The 17,427-nt window shown below is 42.2% G+C and overlaps 2 protein-coding genes across 3 annotated transcripts in view; one reads left to right on the forward strand and one right to left on the reverse strand.

The window, feature by feature from the left end:
- Window positions 1–12,719, forward strand: part of LOC141264120 (uncharacterized) — a 42,341-nt gene extending 29,622 nt beyond the window's left edge. Inside the window, exons 3-5 of the mRNA XM_073676434.1 lie at window positions 5,321–5,519; window positions 10,960–11,158; window positions 11,560–12,719. Coding sequence (XP_073532535.1) covers window positions 5,321–5,519; window positions 10,960–11,158; window positions 11,560–12,719 — 1,558 coding nt within the window. The remainder of the gene's footprint in view (window positions 1–5,320; window positions 5,520–10,959; window positions 11,159–11,559) is intronic.
- The window catches only part of CDH18 (cadherin 18), a 1,254,587-nt gene that overhangs the window by 246,388 nt on the left and 990,772 nt on the right, over window positions 1–17,427 (reverse strand). The gene's annotated exons all lie outside the window — the stretch shown is intronic.

Below are 17,427 nucleotides of genomic sequence, written 5' to 3' on the forward strand. Positions count from 1 at the left end.
ACTGCATCTAGCCCAGGAAATACTTTGTGCCTAGTAGCAGTGTCTGCTAGTCAGCGGATTATCCCGGCTGTTAAGCAAGCTACACCACCTGTAGTTTGGACACTTAATTTTTTCAAAGGAAATGCTTCGGGACCACGGGATACTCAGTGAAGAGCATCAGGAGGCACCCCAAGGCATAGGGGCTGGGACTGGCACTAGGATGCCTTGCGGTGGACAGCCGAGCTCGATCCTTATAAAAGCTTTTTAACTGCAGCAGCTTTAGTGGACGCTACTGGAGCTGGAATTACGCGGCTGCTGGCATGAGACTTGCCCTCCAATAGATCCTTGTAAATGGATTTAAAGTGTATTCATTCAAATTAGAGAGACAATTTAAATTAAAAAGCTTAGAGCTGCCTCCACCACAGGGGGGCTCTCTCGACCCACCAGCGGACAGGCACCAGTATTGGGAGAGGGGGGCTGGCCGTCAGGGTTCACCGCGGCTCTGGCACAAACCCGGCGACACGGAGGTGGCACGGGCAGGAGCGGACTGGCCGTCTCGGCTTCTCACTTTTTGGATTTTAGAAGGGCATGACATGCCTATATCTGTGTCTCCCCCTCCTTTTACTCCTCCACCTCTTTTCTTTTCGCATGACTATATGTACTTGTCACTTTTCCATGTGTTAGTTGTGTCTTCTGAGCAGTTTGTCAGCTTTTGGACACCTTTGAAGGTGTTTTCTATGTGTTTCTATGTGTTTTTGTTTGCCTGCCATTGGTTTTAACGGTGTTCGAAGGTGTTCGACGAACAGTTCGACGAACAGTTCGGCGAACACACGGGTGTTCGACGAACCGAACCGAACTCGAACACTACGGGGGTGGCTCAACACTAATAATAATTAAAAGAATAATTATTTTTAGAATGATTAGGAAAAATTGTCAGTTGTAAAAGTCTTTCAAAGTAATTTCATCATTTCTGAAACATCATCCCAAAACACGTCAATTCTTTTTCCCTGTAGATTGAAGCACAGCAAATTGGGATTGTAAATTTCAAGAGAAACTGGTCAACCTTATCTGAAGGAATCACATCAAGAAACTATTCTAAAGAGCCTTCAATACTAGATAAATCTCCAAATTGAACAGCTTTGTCACATATTTCTGATGCTGCTTTAAGAAATGAATTAGACAAAACAAATTTGAGGCTCTGTTCACACTGCAACTGGTTACGGTTGGATTTCTTTTGCTTCTATTGGCATGATTAACATGGTTTGCAGAGCTATTCTTACAAAGAAAGTGATAGACGCAAGTACTCAATGGAAGCCTTTCAGATACCATTATGAACTAGTGCAATCCATCAGGATTCTTTGAGATTTGTTTTTTTACTCTTTTTAAAATATTTTTTTTTATGAATAACTATATTAACGTTTTGTAAGCCGCTAGCTGGAAATATTTTACATGGCATCAGTAAAAAGTGGTATTGTCTGTGCAACTTTGCAATACAAATAAATACACTTATGTCCCAAAACACAAAATAAATATATAAGCCAGTGTAGCATTAAAGGGATGGTCCAAAAACATATTAATTTTCCTCCAAAATGTCTATTTAATCTATTTTCTAATATAATTTAATTAAGAAGTCCCTACCATTCCCTCATTACATATAACCGCTTTATTGTTTTTTTTACCACTGCCTTTTTGATGAAGCTTTGTTTGGGAATCCCAGTGCATGATTATCAATTCTGATGGATGCTCAGTACAGGGCCGGCTCCAGGTTTTTGTGGGCCCTGGGCGAAAGAGTCTCAGTGTACCCCTTTAACACATACCATGATGCATGATGCACGGATACCGCAGAGAAATATATATAGTACAAGGCCAAAGATTTCACTTCTTACATTAAATGAGCAATATCTATTGTAAATTCTACAATAGCTCAGAAACCGGCGAATTCTCTCAACACACAGTGCAGACCGGACAGTATAGTCCTCCATACAGTATTATGGGCCCCATATATTGCTCCATGCAGAATACTGGTCCCCATATAATGCGCCATACAGGATACTGGTCCCCATATAATGCTCCATACAGGATACTGGTCCCCATATTACGCTCCATACAGGATACTGGTCCCCATATAACGCTCCATACAGGATACTGGTCCCCATACAATGCTCCATACAGGATACTAGCCCCCATATTACGCTCCATAGAGGATACTGGCACCCTTATAACGCTCCATACAGAATACTGGCCCCCACATAATGCCCCATGCAGGATGTCACCCCCCTTATAATGCCCCATGCAGGATGTCACCTCTCCCCCCCATATAATGCCCCATGTAGGATGTCACCTCTCCCCCCTCATGTAATGCCCCATGCAGGATGTCACCTCTCCCCTCATGTAATGCCCCATGCAGGATGTCACCTCTCCCCCATATAATGCCCCATGCAGGATATCACCTCTCCCCCCATATAATGCCCTATTCAGGATGTCACCTCTCCCCCCATATAATGCCCTATGCAGGATGTCACCTCTCCCCCCATATAATGCCCCATGCAGGATGTCACCTCTCCCCCTTATAATGCCCCATTCAGGATGTCACCTCTCCTCCCATATAATGCCCCATGCAGGATGTCACCTCTCCTCCCATATAATGCCCCATGCAGGATGTCACTTCACCCCCCTTATAATGTCCCATGCAGTATGTCACCTATCCCCCCCATATAAAGCCCCATGCTGGATGTCACTTGTTCCCCCCACCATATAATGCCCCATGCCTCCAATTACAGGGGCAGCGTTAGTTTCTGCTTTTCTTACACTCCGGGTATTCTTCTTACAACACGCACTGACAGTGCACTCTCCTGCTGACTCATAACTTCTGATCAGAGTCAGAGAGGGAGCACACTGTTGATATTACACAGTGCCAAGGATCTACTAATCATCCATCAGAATTGACAGCCGACATATGCTCAGTAGAGCAGGGACTAGACCAGCCCGTGAAACGGGCATCACTTATGACGCACCGCTTCAGTGAGGAAGCAGAGGCTGCCTCTGATAACGCTTCTTTAAGTATGCCAGCATGCACTGGGATTCTCAAATTAAGTGTCACCAAAAAAGGAAGTAGTAAAAAAAAACTAACCATGAATTAACACATGTGGAATTATATACTTAACAAAAAAGTGTGAAACAACTGAAAATATGTCTTATATTCTAGGTTCTTCAAAGTAGCCACCTTTTGCTTTGATGACTGCTTTGCACACTCTTCGCATTCTCTTGATGAGCTTCAAGTGGTAGTCACCGAAAATGGTTTTCACTTCACAGGTGTGCCCTGATCAGGTTTAAAAAGTGGGATTTCTTGCTTTATAAATGGGGTTGGGACCATCAGTTGTGTTGTGCAGAAGTCTGGTGGACACACAGCTGATAGTCCTACTGTATAGACTGTTAGAATTTGTATTATGGCAAGAAAAAAGCAGCTAAGTAAAGAAAAAGAGTGGCCATCATTACTTTAACAAATGAAGGTCAGTCAGTGCGAAAAATTGGGAAAACTTTGAAAGTGTCCCCAAGTGCAGTTGCAAAAACCATCAAGCGCTACAAAGAAACTGGCTCACATGAGGACCGCCCCAGGAAAGGAAGACCAAGAGTCACCTCTGCTTCTGAGGATAAGTTTATCCGAGTCACCAGCCTCAAAAATCGCAGGTTAACAGCTGATCAGATTAGAGACCAGGTCAATGCCACACAGAGTTCTAGCAGCAGACACATCTCTTCAACAACTGTTAGGAGTAGACTTTGTGCAGCAGGCCTTCATGGTAAAATAGCTTCTAGGAAACCACTGCTAAGGACAGGCAACAAGCAGAAGAGACTTGTTTGGGCTAAAGAACACAACGAATGGACAATAGACCAGTGGAAATCTGTGCTTTCATCTGAAGAGTCCAAATTTGAGATCTTTGGTTCCAACCACCGTGTCTTTGTGCGACGCAGAAAAGGTGAACGGATGGACTCTACATGCCTGGTTCCCACTGTGAAGCATGGAGGAGGAGGTGTGATGGTGTGGGGGTGCTTTGCTGGTGACACTGTTGGGGATTTATTCAAAATTGAAGGCATACTGAACCAGCATGGCTACCACAGCATTTTGCAGCGGCATGCTATTCCATCCGGTTTGTGTTTAGTTGGACCATCATTTATTTTTCAACAGGACTATGACCCCAAACATACCTCCAGGCTGTGTAAGAGCTATTTGACCAAGAAGGGGAGAGATGGGGTGCTATGCCAGATAACCTGGCCTCCACAGTCACCAGACCTGAACCCAATCGAGATGGTTTGGGGTGAGCTGGACCGCAGAGTGAAGGCAAAAGGGCCAACAAGTGCTAAGCATCTCTGGGAACTCCTTCAAGATTGTTGGAAGACCATTTCCGGTGACTACCTCTTGAAGCTCATCAAGAGAATGCCAAGAGTGTGCAAAGCAGTCATCAAAGCAAAAGGTGGATACTCTGAAGAACCTAGAATATAAGACATATTTTCAGTTGTTTCACACTTTTTTGTATATAATTCCACATGTGTTAATTCATAGTTTTGATGCCTTCAGTGGAATGTACAATTTTCATAGTCATAAAAATACAGAAAAATCTTTAAATGAGTAGATGTGTCCAAACTTTTGGTCTGTACTGTATGTTAAAAATAGATTATATTATGGCATTAAATAGATTAGCATTTAGGATGAAAATTAATTAGTGTTATGGACCACTCCTTTAATCTGGTGTTTTTAGTAAATAATTAGGAGATGGTACAGTATTCCATGACATTTGTCAATTATCAGCTTGCGCATAAAAGTCATGCAAATTAAACCAGGAGTATATTGTACCAGTATGCTTTTATAAATGCTATCTGCTGCTGTAAACCAGTACGTTTTCTAATGTCCGTTCCAGTGCCATTTATCTATTATATGATCATGACTTAGTAGCCAAAAGGAAGAAATAACTTTGTAAACCTGATGCCACATTTCAACAATGCATGCATTTGCAGTGTCATTTGATGCTAAAGTCTAAAAAGCAGGGGCTTAAGACTAACATGTAGTTACTGAGTCACCATTTTAAAGAATATTGCAGAACTCTATTGTACGTGCCAGGCTAGAATTATACACTGTGTTATTTCTAGTGCAAGCTAACCATGGGGAGTTTAAAGGACTATAAAAATAGACCATCTTCAGGTCCTGCACTAAACGTGACACTATTTTTTGTCTGCAATCTATAGAAATAGACATAATATAAATGTTAGTTGTATTATAGAATGTTGCTATTTAACTCGGGGTGTAATGGTTGGACTATCAAAATGCATTTTCATTTTTTCATGTTAGAGGAAAACTGCACAAAGAAGGCAGCAAGATGTCTAAATCAAATGGAAAACTTGAACTTTCTCCAGGAGAAGCTTTTGTAATGCACATATTTTGGTATAAAACTAGCCTCTTCCATACAGAGAGGAATACCAAAAATAAAATGAAGGCAAAAGAGCTTACGATGTCTAAATGTTTTTGTGTGGTAGCCAGGGACACAACAGTAAGAACCCGAATACATTATAACTGGCAGGATTTAATTTCTTGCTTGTATCAATGTCCATAAAACCAAGCAGATGATATTTTATTGGTTCTCCTTAAGAGCATATTTTCATGCACTGACTGCAGGCACTACAAGCGTAATTTACAAGGAACAACAGTTACTCATTGTACATCTCTTGATTTTTAATTTTTTAATTGTGTACTTTTTCTTGCCTATATATGTTTGGTAAGAAAGGCAAAGCTTTAAAATAACAAAAGTATTTAACTTCTTACCTACAGTCCAACACCACCTCTATGTTGCATCGCAATGGTCTCTGTTGATAGGGCTACACCAGTGAAGTCCAATCAAAAACACATCTGCTACAGTCAATCAGTTTCCTCATTGGACTTGTGTCATCTATCTGGCACCAGCCACCTGTTGTGAATTGGATGTCACCTTTGCAGCCCTTTTATCAAAGACATATTCAGGAGAATAGGAGTTTATCTCCTTCAATGTTTACATCTGGATGCCAAAGCTGATCAGAGGCACTGTCGAATTGACGCTATTTTGATATTAATGCCTTAACCTATTGATAGGTCATCAAAATAATTTGCAAGAGTAATCCCTTCTGGTAGATCTCCTAGACCTGATGATGTTGGTGTTACTTTGATAATAAATGTCAAACTGGCTGCAAAGCCGTTATATTAAAATGCACATTTAAATAACAAGAGATAGAACTTTCATAAAGTATTCTGGTGAGCTTTAAAGTAAGTACAACAGAGTCAACTCATCTAGTAGATCTATTTAATAAAGTGTGTAGTTTGAATTATGACTTCTCATGGACAATCCAATCTCATGACATCTATTGTCCCCACAGATGAATGGTGTCTCCTTTGTCATACACCTGTTGCAGCTGAAAAGGCTTTCTTGGCACCCAAGGTAATAAATAAAAAAAAAATCTAAATTCCATCCCCCTCAAAAAGTGCTAATTTTTGTGGCTTTAAGATGAATAATCATTTACATGAAACATATCAACTTTAGTTCACTTAGCAGAAAATATCCTTTAAATGTACAGATATTTCTAATAAACGACTCCTACACTGGAAAATCTCTGCTCTGTTTTAATAGATGAATCTCAAAATTCTTCTTAAATTTGTGAAACTAGTAGTATGGGAGCTTACAGAAGCCTCTACGAATACCCTGAGAGTAACATCCCACAATCTGTGAAAAGAAATATTAGAAGTCATATTGCAACTGGTGATGGATCACTAGTCATTAAAAGGTCATCGGTCATCGGTAGTCAGAGTAATTCTGGTTATCCCAAGCTATTAATACTCTTTTTAATTCTATATGCAAATGACTGATAGAAAACTTAGGGCAGTCACATCCGCACATTTATAATGTTACTGGCTCTGTGTGTATCTCCCTGTGTATATCCACAGAGTGGATGGATGCAGAAACAGCCTGCTATATACATTCACTAGTCAGGCCTGTAAATTGGACCAAACTAGAGCATGCTCCAGTTTTTTCATAACCCATTTGACACTCCATTTGACACTCCAAGGACCAAAAATAAGTTTGTTTGAATGTACCTTAAGGCTGAATTAAGACTTCCATATATCACCTACCCAGAATAGACCATGGTTTCCGAACTAACCACAGGTCTCCTGATCCGAATTAAACAGCCTCTTAGAAATATTTGAGACTAATAAGTTACGGTAAGGAGACCTATGGTCATGTCTTAAGTTGCACTCTCAGACCGTGATACATCCAGATGTCTAAATTAGGCTTTAGGCCAAATTCAGACATTTGTGCTTTATGGTCTGAGCATGCATTACAATGCACAAGTCTCACGACCTAAACTTGACAGCAATATTGGGATATCCATACCTCCCTACTTTGAAAGAAAAGAAAAAGGGACAAATGCTGGAGAGCAGTAATTTTATTTTAGATAAAGCCTGTAGTTTAAACTTGCCCACTCCTTTATATACACCCACTTACAAATATTGCTCCTAATGAAACCTATTAGTGTTCTCAAACAGTATAGTACCAGTTTCATGGCAACCCAATTTGACCACATACAGTTTATTGCCCCCACAGCATGCCACACACAGTTTGATGTCCCCAAACTGTACACACAACCCCGCTGCAAATCGCTTTTGTGTACTGGTCCTTGTCTCTGGTGCCTAATCATCAGATCATTCCTCCAGTGCTCAGAGACTGAATGTCTTAGCAGTACTTGTAGGTCCTGTGAGAATATCACGTGACTAAAGGTTCCTGATGGCTCCGTGAACCACTGTTGTATTTAGCAGTATCTGTGTTCAGAGGAGTCAGATTCTGCTGAAGTCAGAGCATACCCCCTACTTCCAAACACAGTGGGATAGCTCCCCAAAGTCAGCACAGTCCTGATGGATCTAACTTCAGCCTTAGATGAATACTGCACTATATCAAATACTGTACATCTGTGCCAGATCTGCGATAAAACTAAATCTATCTTCGTTCTACCATTCTTAAAGAGGTCGTCCACTTTCAGAAAAGTGTTCCCCAAAGTGTTTAAAGTAAAAATAACATAAAATAACAAACTCAGCAGGTACTCATATTCCCTGGGTTCGACACCAGCTTCCTGCCGCTGAGATCATGGTTTTTAGACTAGACCGGTAATGTTATTGTAATAGTGAGGAAGGGTGTAGCCTTCCCTTGGCACTGAGATAGTTAAAAGAAGTGTTCCTGTAGTCAGACCTCTCTGAACTGTTGGTAGGCCAAGCTAAGGGGTTAGCTTCAGTGGTCCAGTCAGCAGAGTAAAGGGGGAACTTAGTACCCTGATCAAGCCTTGAGTGATATAGAGCTTGTTTCTGGCATAATTCCTTGTGTGCTGCAGTACCTGTAAACAGCCACAAGATGCCACTGTCCTGGGTGCAGATGTCAGGTTGAGTCTGCTAGCAGTGTTACAGACAGTGATGGGTTAATACTGAGTGATGACAGCTCACAGAGGGTGGGCACCTTAAGAAAATCCCTGTTTAGTTTCCTGAGGCAGGAAGAGATGCTCAGTAAGAGATAGGACAGTGAACCGTGTGGGCAGCCTGAATATATGGTGGCTGCTAGGGTAGACGGGAGCTCCATACCCTCAGACAGTGGGATCACTAGTGTGAAAGTCTCCCTACGCAAGAGCAAGAGTCCTTTTAGCCAGCCAGAGAAACTCCTCAGAGGTAGTGAGGACCCCGGGCACTTCCAGTCTGCAGGAAGCAGAGGAAGATAAATAGGACTCCAGGCTAAGACGTGGGGGAGAGATCGGATCCAGATCACTGTTGGTATTGCAGAAGAGTCTCTTGGGCTAGAGATTAGAGTCACAGAGATGCTTCACTTAAAGAGGGAACCAGGGCTGAAGATGTTGCCAGCGCCTGTGAGAGAGATAATAACCTGTCGGGCCTTATCCATTATATCTGCCTGTAAATATTGTACATATTCCTATTCCCCAAGTAAAGTTCAAGTTCTGGTTAAGAACCTCGTGTCCTCTGAATTTATTGCTGCCCTGGTCCCAGAAGAGAAATGCCTCAAGACAGCCGCGATCGGATGGTTTGAAGTAAGTGGAGAGCACCACATACACAACCACACATCAGAGGGAGTACACGAATTGTCTGTAGGGTGCCAGAGCGAGAGGGGGCTACAGCTCGCCCACGACTACCTTGCTGAGGCACCTTACATTATATCAACAGGTTTTGTCACCATTTTGTCAGTCACTGAGCTCATTGTTGCATGCCACCAAGTTCTGCAGGAGCACTAAGCACAGCTCGTGATTGGAGCGGTGATATGGTGTCACATCACTGTGGCGGCCGCAGAGGCAGAAATACCTGCTAAGATTGCTGTTTTATGTACCTTACACAATTAAGTGGACAACCCATTTAACATAATGGAGACTTAGGACATTTCAGCATTGTTTAGTGGCAACATGTGCTACTTATCTGAGTGAGAGGGAGAAAGCCATAAATCCCTCTCCTATCTTCCTCTGAGTGCAGATGAACATTTTCACACAATGTCTCCACACTGTTAGCAGACACACAATTGTCTCTCTGAAGTGATAGGGGAGTTGCGGGGTAGGTTTTGTGCTGTCTCCATTGCTTTTTTAGTGAGTGCTAGTAGCAGCCCTGCACAGGCAGTGAGACTGCAAGTCAACAGCATTAAACATTTCATACATCAGGAATTGGAGACAACCACACACTAAGGGGGATGACATCACTAGAAAAGGAAGCCATCACATGGCTCGTCCTTCTCCTCCACTTTGTCCTGCTTGTGGCTGTCTGCTATGCTTAGCACTAATGCAGATAGCCTCAAACTACACAGCAAGGTCATGAGTTGGGGACCCCTGCCATAGATCTGGATGTACAACATGGACCAGAGATATTGATGCAGCAAGGTATATGCTGAGCTGGATATGCCAAATGACACCTGAAGCAGCAAAGAACAGCGGGAAAGGATGTGTTGAATTGCCCCTGGAGCAGCAAAGAACAGCAGGGCAAGAGATTCTGAATTACACCAGGAGTAATGTGATACATCGGAGCTGCCATGCTGTGCCACCTGATCAGGTCTAAAAAGGTTTTAAGATGTAACATCTGAGCAATGCGGTAGGTTACCATGGTAGCCAAACACACACAGAAGCAAAGGAGTTGGGTGCTGGAGAAGGGGGATGCAGGAGGACTTGTGTAATGTTTGTGCTTCTCTTATATTTAATGCTTTACTTTATATTGAGCCTCTAGTGTAGCTACCATTTAGACCCAGTGTCCTTGCACTAGAACTACTGATGGAGTCATTTTGACTCCTTTCGTTTTTTATTTCTCTTCTGTGACTACATTTTTCAGAATTCCGGCTTGAAACTTGGTGACTTTTCCTCAAATATGATGTGAAAAAAGATTTTGTGAGAATAAATAATTTTGGTGAAAAATTTGTGCGTTTTTTTCAAAATTTACCAAGAACTACTGAAGGGAGTCATTTTGACTCCCTACTATATTTTGAGGTCCTTTTGTCACTAAATGTTGCTATAAAGTTTTGTGCATAATTTTTTCACTCTGTCTTATTTACCCTGATGTTCATATAGATGTAGTTCAATTTACATGTCAACTTTTCACATTTTCCTTGTGTTTTACCTGCTTGTATTACTGTGTAATGCTGAACAAAATAGCTTGTTTACTCTAGGCTCTTATCTTATGCTAATGAAGGGTGGTGTTTTTCTAAGGTCCTAGCAGGAGACAGTATTCTGGATAGTAACTTTACTTTCAGTTCAGTTGAAGAGACAAAGAGAACAGACGCAGACATACGAGCTCTGAAGACTCATACAGGTATGAATTGTTATGAAATAGTTTAGCTGTCTGTCAACTGATTCAGCCCACCTACTTTTGAAGGTGGCAGAACAGTTATTATTTCTTTTAGTTTTCATTTCATTTCTATTTTTCAGCAGGGAACTATATAGAATTATGGAATTTGTGAGGAATATGGAGAGAAGACGTTGATAAAGCCTCAGGATATTCTGGCTACTTTGCAATCCATACCGGAGGATGAATCGGAATCCGAATTGCAGGAACATGTATTTGATTCGGACAGTGATGAAGATTTCATTCCTCAGAACATATCAAGTGAATCTGAAGACTCAGAAGGAACAAATCCAGAAGGTAAGTAGTTATGTGTATTTATTTGTTCTTCCACACACTGAGTTAGGGCCTGTGCACACTAGCAGAATTCTGGCTGAATAGCCATCTGGATATTCTTGCCGCAATACAGGCCGTACCTGCCCGCTCATGCCTGAAGCTCCGCTCCGAACCCCGGGCTGGAGCCGCTGTCAGGGACAGAGCAGCGCTTGCTTATGCACGAGCACGGCTCCATCCCAGACAGCGGCTCCAGCCCGGGGTTCGGAGCGGAGCTTCAGGTATGAAACTCCACTCTGTACCTGAGCGGGCAGGTACGGGCCGGATTGTGGTGAGAATATCCGGTCGGATATTCCGCCGCTAATCCAGCCAGTGTGCACGGACCCTTACAAAACAAAAATTCTAAATATTCATCAACTTTTTTACAGATATTCCAAGCACATCAACTGGGGATCAGGCTCATGCAGTTATGTTGCATCGTGACCATCCTCCTGGTCGTGGACAGAAAAAATCAGCAAAACGTCCCAGAAATGAAAGAACAACAGATAACGATGGCGGCGAAGGTAATGCAACAACAAACACCAGAGAAGGCGAATCTGAAGGAATACTAGTTTCAGCGGATGGTATTCAATGGAAACCTGTTGAAATTGGAGAACACTTGCCTGGTAGGCGTGACAGCCAAAATATTCTTCGAGAAGCACCTGGCCCTACAGGATACGCCAGAAGAAATATCATTATCGATAGTCCTTTGAGCGCATGGCGTTTATTTTTTGATTCATATATATTGACACATATAAAGAACTGTACGCTTGCAGAAGCATGCAGGAACAATAATTTACAGTTTACTCTATCTTATGAGGAGCTAGATGCATTCATTGCGATATTCTATGCTCGTGGAATATCTGGCACGAACCGTCACTCGATTAGCAGTATTTGGTGCAATGACTGGGGAATACCGTTTTGCAAAGCGACAATGTCTAGGGACCGCTTTGTTGAAATTATGAGGTTTCTCAGATTTGATGAGAAATCTACTCGATCGGAGAGACTGCAAACGGACAAGTTTGCTCTATTTTCTACTGTGTGGGACAGGTTTATTGAAAATTGTATTGCGTGTTACAAACCTGGCCCATACATAACGGTGGATGAGCAACTTTTCCCAAGCAAAACTAGGTGTCCATTCACGCAGTACATGCCTTCCAAACCAGATAAATATGGCCACAAATATTGGCTAGCTGTTGATAAGAGGAGCAAATATCTGGCAAATGGCTTCCCTTATCTAGGCAAAGATGACACACGCCGTGCTGAGGACCGTTTAGCTGACCATGTGGTAATGAAGTTATTGGACCCATTTTTGAAAAAAGGTCGCAATGTTACAACCGATAATTATTTTACTTCAGTAAAATTAGCTAAACAGCTAAAAAGCAAAGGAACAACCATCGTGGGAACACTGAACAAGATAAGGCGAGAAGTGCCTAAAGAAATAAAATCCATGAAAGAGGAATTGTACAACACTAAAGTGTTTAGAAATGAAGACAATTTTACACTTACAGTATATCAAGGAAAGCCCAAAAAAATGTTGTCATTTTGAGTTCCGTCCATCCAGATGTTGTTGTTGCGTCTGATTCCACTAAAAAAACTCCAGAAACGGTAAAGTTTTACAAAGAAACAAAATATGGAGTAGATGTAGTGGATCAGATGGCACGAAAATATACCACACGAACATGCACAAGAAGATGGCCTGTTCATGCATTTGAAAATGCCTTAGACTTTGCGGGTATAAATGCATGGATAATATTCAAGGAGATTACCCACCAAAAAATGTCACGCAAGGCATTTTTGCAAACGCTTGTGAGAGAGTTGAGTGGTCCTTATGTCACAGATAGGGTAAAGGGTTCCACGTCCCAAGTTTCTACATGCTCAGAAGTGATGGTTCAAACAAAATTTTGCCAGATCAAAGAAAAGTGCAAGAAAAATAGATCTGTCGGAAATTGTAAGACTTGTGGTAAGTCTTTGTGTGGGCAATGTACTGCCATAAATCAAAGGCAATGCCTAAAATGCGAAACACCAAATGTTTAGAAGGTGAATTCTGCGCCATATTTTCATTTTTATGCTCCTCCACCTACATTTTCTCTGCTTTTTGTTCTTCAGTTGTTGTTTATATGAGTGCACTTGAATAAAAAAAAATGTTTGAAAAACGTCTATTATAATTATTGTTATTTTCTGTAGAAAAATAAGAAAAGCAGAAAAAAAACAATCAAAAGCATTACTGTTGGATCTCACAATAATAATACATTACAAAAAATATAATTATTAATAAATAACCACAAATGAAACTCTAAAAATAAACGAAAACAAGCAAGGAGTCAAAATGACTCCTTTCAGTAGTTCTAGGCGGGGTCACGAGTCCAGTAGTCCTAGTGTTAACAGTCATGATAAGAGACATATGATATGCCACATTAGATTACTCAAGGGAACTGCAACTAATTGTTACTCTCCAGTATAGACTACTTGTAGCCAAAATATGATAGCTGGTTAAAGGAGTTTTCCCATGAACAAAGTTAATTTTAAAGTTGATTTTAATTAATAGATCTTGGAATAAAAATAATTTTCACAATTGGATGTGTTTAAAAATAATGTTCCTGTGATGAGATAATCTTATAAATGTGCCCCTGCTGTGTACTGTGCAATAGTTGTGTCTGACCGTGCAGGAACATGGTCTGATCATACCACAGCTCCAGGGCAGGAGGGGAAGCAGAAGAGAGTATACCGATAGCACAGCATTGGATCACAGTTGATTCTTTTTATGAGGTAAAGCAATTCCTTGCCTGTTTTTAAAAAAATGTTTTACCTCAAAGAAAGAATTATTCGCGATCCCGTGCTGTAATGTCTGTATACTCTTCTGCTCCCCCCCCTCTTAAGAGATGTGGTATGTTCAGACCATGTTCCTGCACGGTCAGACACAGCCATTACACAGTACACAGCAGGGGCACATTTATAAGATTATCTCACCACGGGAAAAAAAATTTAAACGCTTCCAATTGTGGAACTTATTCTTATTAGTGATGAGCGAGCACTAAAATGCTTGGGTACTCGTTGCTCAGGTCGAGCAAATTGGAATACTCAGGTACTCGACCCAAATAACGAGCCCAATGTAAGTCTATGGGAAACTCGAGCATTTTTCAGGCGGCTCCCCCCGGCAGTCTGCAGAGGGCCTAAAAATTGCCCAAATCGATGGGAACAGTGCTCAAATGACATGGGAACAGCATGGGGAAGACCCCTGGAAGCATCTCTGACAACGTTGTTGACAGCAGTGATCTGGGAGTCAGAGTATTACACCACTTGTACGGACTCACAATAAAACATACAAAAAAGAAACCAAAATGGATTTTCCTGGGAAATATGTTAAGGAACATCCTTTCCAGGGTAATGACTTGTATATTAGGCAAAATAAATAACCAAAACAAAAATACTCCACAACTTGGGCTATGTTCACACGTAGAGTTTTTGATGCGTTTTTGCACTTTTGAATTGCTTTCAACCAAGACAAATGCATTCATCAGGAAATGTCATTTTAACATTTTACAGCCTTATCTGGCCATGTGGTATGTGACACATCATCAGGCACAAGCATACAGTGCTGAAAAGACATGGGAACAGCATGGGGAAGACCTCTGGAAGCATCTCTGACTCCCAGGTCACTGCCTAAAAGTGTGCCCATCATACATGATCCTTGGTGCATGCGAAGATGCCTCCCGCCATTCACCTGTTGTTGCAGACTTGCAACAATCACAGTCCACGCTCTTGTCCCACTGCAGTGTTCAGTTGTCCTTACCCCATTCCTTGGAATGCAAGCGCAAGTAGGCAGGCAGCCACCCACCCACCCACAGGCTGCAATACTATACTGCCAAATTTTTTACTTCTGCTTGCCCTTGAAATGTGGCCTTTTAGGCTCGTGGAGGCAGAAGCTTTTCACAACCTCATGCCGGCGGTGGCCTTGTGTCCATATTCGGTCCCCAACCGCCACTATATTTCCCGGTATCGCCTCCGCCTTCCACAAGCACGGGTCCCACAACAATACCCATGCATACCCCAGTGCACTTACTGGGAAGGACCGCCTATCCACCAACACGTGGACAGGTGAATTTGGCCAGGGACGGTATGGAGCCAGTCCACAACTTTTTTTTACTGAGAGTTGTATTTAGCCCGGCGAAAGGACTGGCAATGAGGGAAACCATATCTACCCTGTGTGTCATTTCTCCCAGGAAGTCCTCTAAAGCTGCTTGCACTTGAAATGTGGCCTGAACATTACTGCTGGTACTTTTCTGTGGGAATTTGCTTGCCTCCTACCAGCCTGGAATATTTCCAGCAAACTACGATACGACGCCATGGTATTAGCACTGCCCCCAGTACCAGTAGTGAAGCCATCCCCAATTTCCTTCTCAGTAATTTTATTTGGTAGACTGAGTGGCTGCCCAAATACATTTTCTCACAAAGGAGCTGAAGATAGAGTGGCAGTAGGTGCAAGTTTCTCCAGCCTGTTAGATATTAGAGGGTGAACGGCAGCACATTGGATCAGTGGTTAGCACTGAAACCTTGCAGTACAGGGATCCTGGATTCAAATCCCAGCAAGGACAACATATGCAAGGACTTTGTATGTTCTCCCCGTGTTTGCGTGTGTTTCCTCCTCAGTAAAAAATAAGCCATAGAGTGTTCGGGAACCTTCCCACACACTTTTCTTAGCCACGACTGCTTCTCGGCAGAGTTGGACGGTCCCACTAAAGAATCCTCTAGTGTGCCTTGGCTCCTACCTCAGGAGAGTTCATGATAGTGCTAACTTTGCAGCTGCTATGGGGCTCTTGAGCGGGTGAGAAAGGTTAGCCCTCAGAATCAAATCCTCTGGTGGGCACAATGTTTTTCAATCTGAAACAACTTCTCAGTGGGAGTTGTAATTCACCACAGCCATATTCTTTAGCTCAGTGAAAGGATTGGCATAGAGGGAAACAGTATCTACCCCAGCTGTCATTTCTCCGTCACCAGGTTCCGCCCATTGTCACACACGACCATGCCTGGCTGTATGTTCAGCGGTGAGAGTCACTGATCAGGCTGCTGTGTTACAGCTTTCAACAACTCTGCAGCGCTGGGCGGTTTGTCAATTAAGCATTAAGCATGTTATCTTCAGCACAGCCTGTTGCCGCTTGGCCAAGGCAGTGCTGCAGCGCTGTCAGCTTGTGACTGATGTGATCATTTCAGAGATGGAGGAGGTGCATGAGCTCAACAATGTGATTACATTGAGGTTAAATTGGTGACGCTGTTTTTATACTAAAGAAAGATCCTATTGTTTTGTTTTTTTTACGTCATTTTTTAAGACAAATGCATTCACCGGGAAATGTCATTTTAACATTTTACAACCTTATCTGGCAATGTGGTGTGTGACACATCATCAGACGCATCCTTTTTTATTTATGATGGAGGAAATCTGAAAGTTATAAAGCCTATTTTTACAGGGACATCAGATGGCCCTTACTATTCTAAAAAGGCCAGCAGTCAGCCCTAGCTATTATTAGAGAGCCATCAGCCAGGTATGCTTTGTTTTTCCCATTATTAACAAGTGGGTCTCCTATACTGTTATTGCGTATTCAGTGACTGCAAGAGTTGCCAAAAATTTGGACGCAACCCAATACCCCTTTGAAGAGACATAGAGGAGGGTCTCAGTAAAAAAAATGTTCCCATTATAAACGAGCGAGTCTCCTATGGTGGTAATGTCCATGCTGTGACTGCAAGGGCTGCCAAAATTTGGGAAAAACCCCACTAAGAATTTAAAGACACATAGAGTAGGGCCACAGTAACAAGGTACGACATGTTCCCATTAGAAAGGAGAGGGTCTGCTATACAGTTATAGGGTATGCAGTGAGTCCAATGGCTGACCAATTTTAAGAAAAACCGCACTAAGAATTTAAAGACACACAGAGCAGGGCTACAGTAACAAGTACGACATGTTCCCATTAGAAAGGAGAGGGTCTGCTATACAGTTATAGGGTATGCAGTGGGTCCAACGGCTGACCAATTTTAGGAAAAACCCCACTAAGAATTTAAAGACACAAAGAGCAGGGCCACAGTAACAAGGTACGACATGTTCCCATTAGAAAGGAGAGGGTCTGCTATATAGTAATAGGGTATACAGTGAGTCCAACGGCTGACCAATTTTAGGAAAAAACCCACTAAGAATTTAAAGACACATAGAGCAGGGCCACAGTAACAAGGTACGACATGTTCCCATTAGAAAGGAGAGGGTCTGC

This window comes from Phyllobates terribilis, unplaced genomic scaffold, assembly GCF_046119375.1.
Source record: "Phyllobates terribilis strain yellow unplaced genomic scaffold, ASM4611937v1 Scaffold_4__5_contigs__length_816908805, whole genome shotgun sequence".
NCBI lineage: Eukaryota > Metazoa > Chordata > Amphibia > Anura > Dendrobatidae > Phyllobates > Phyllobates terribilis.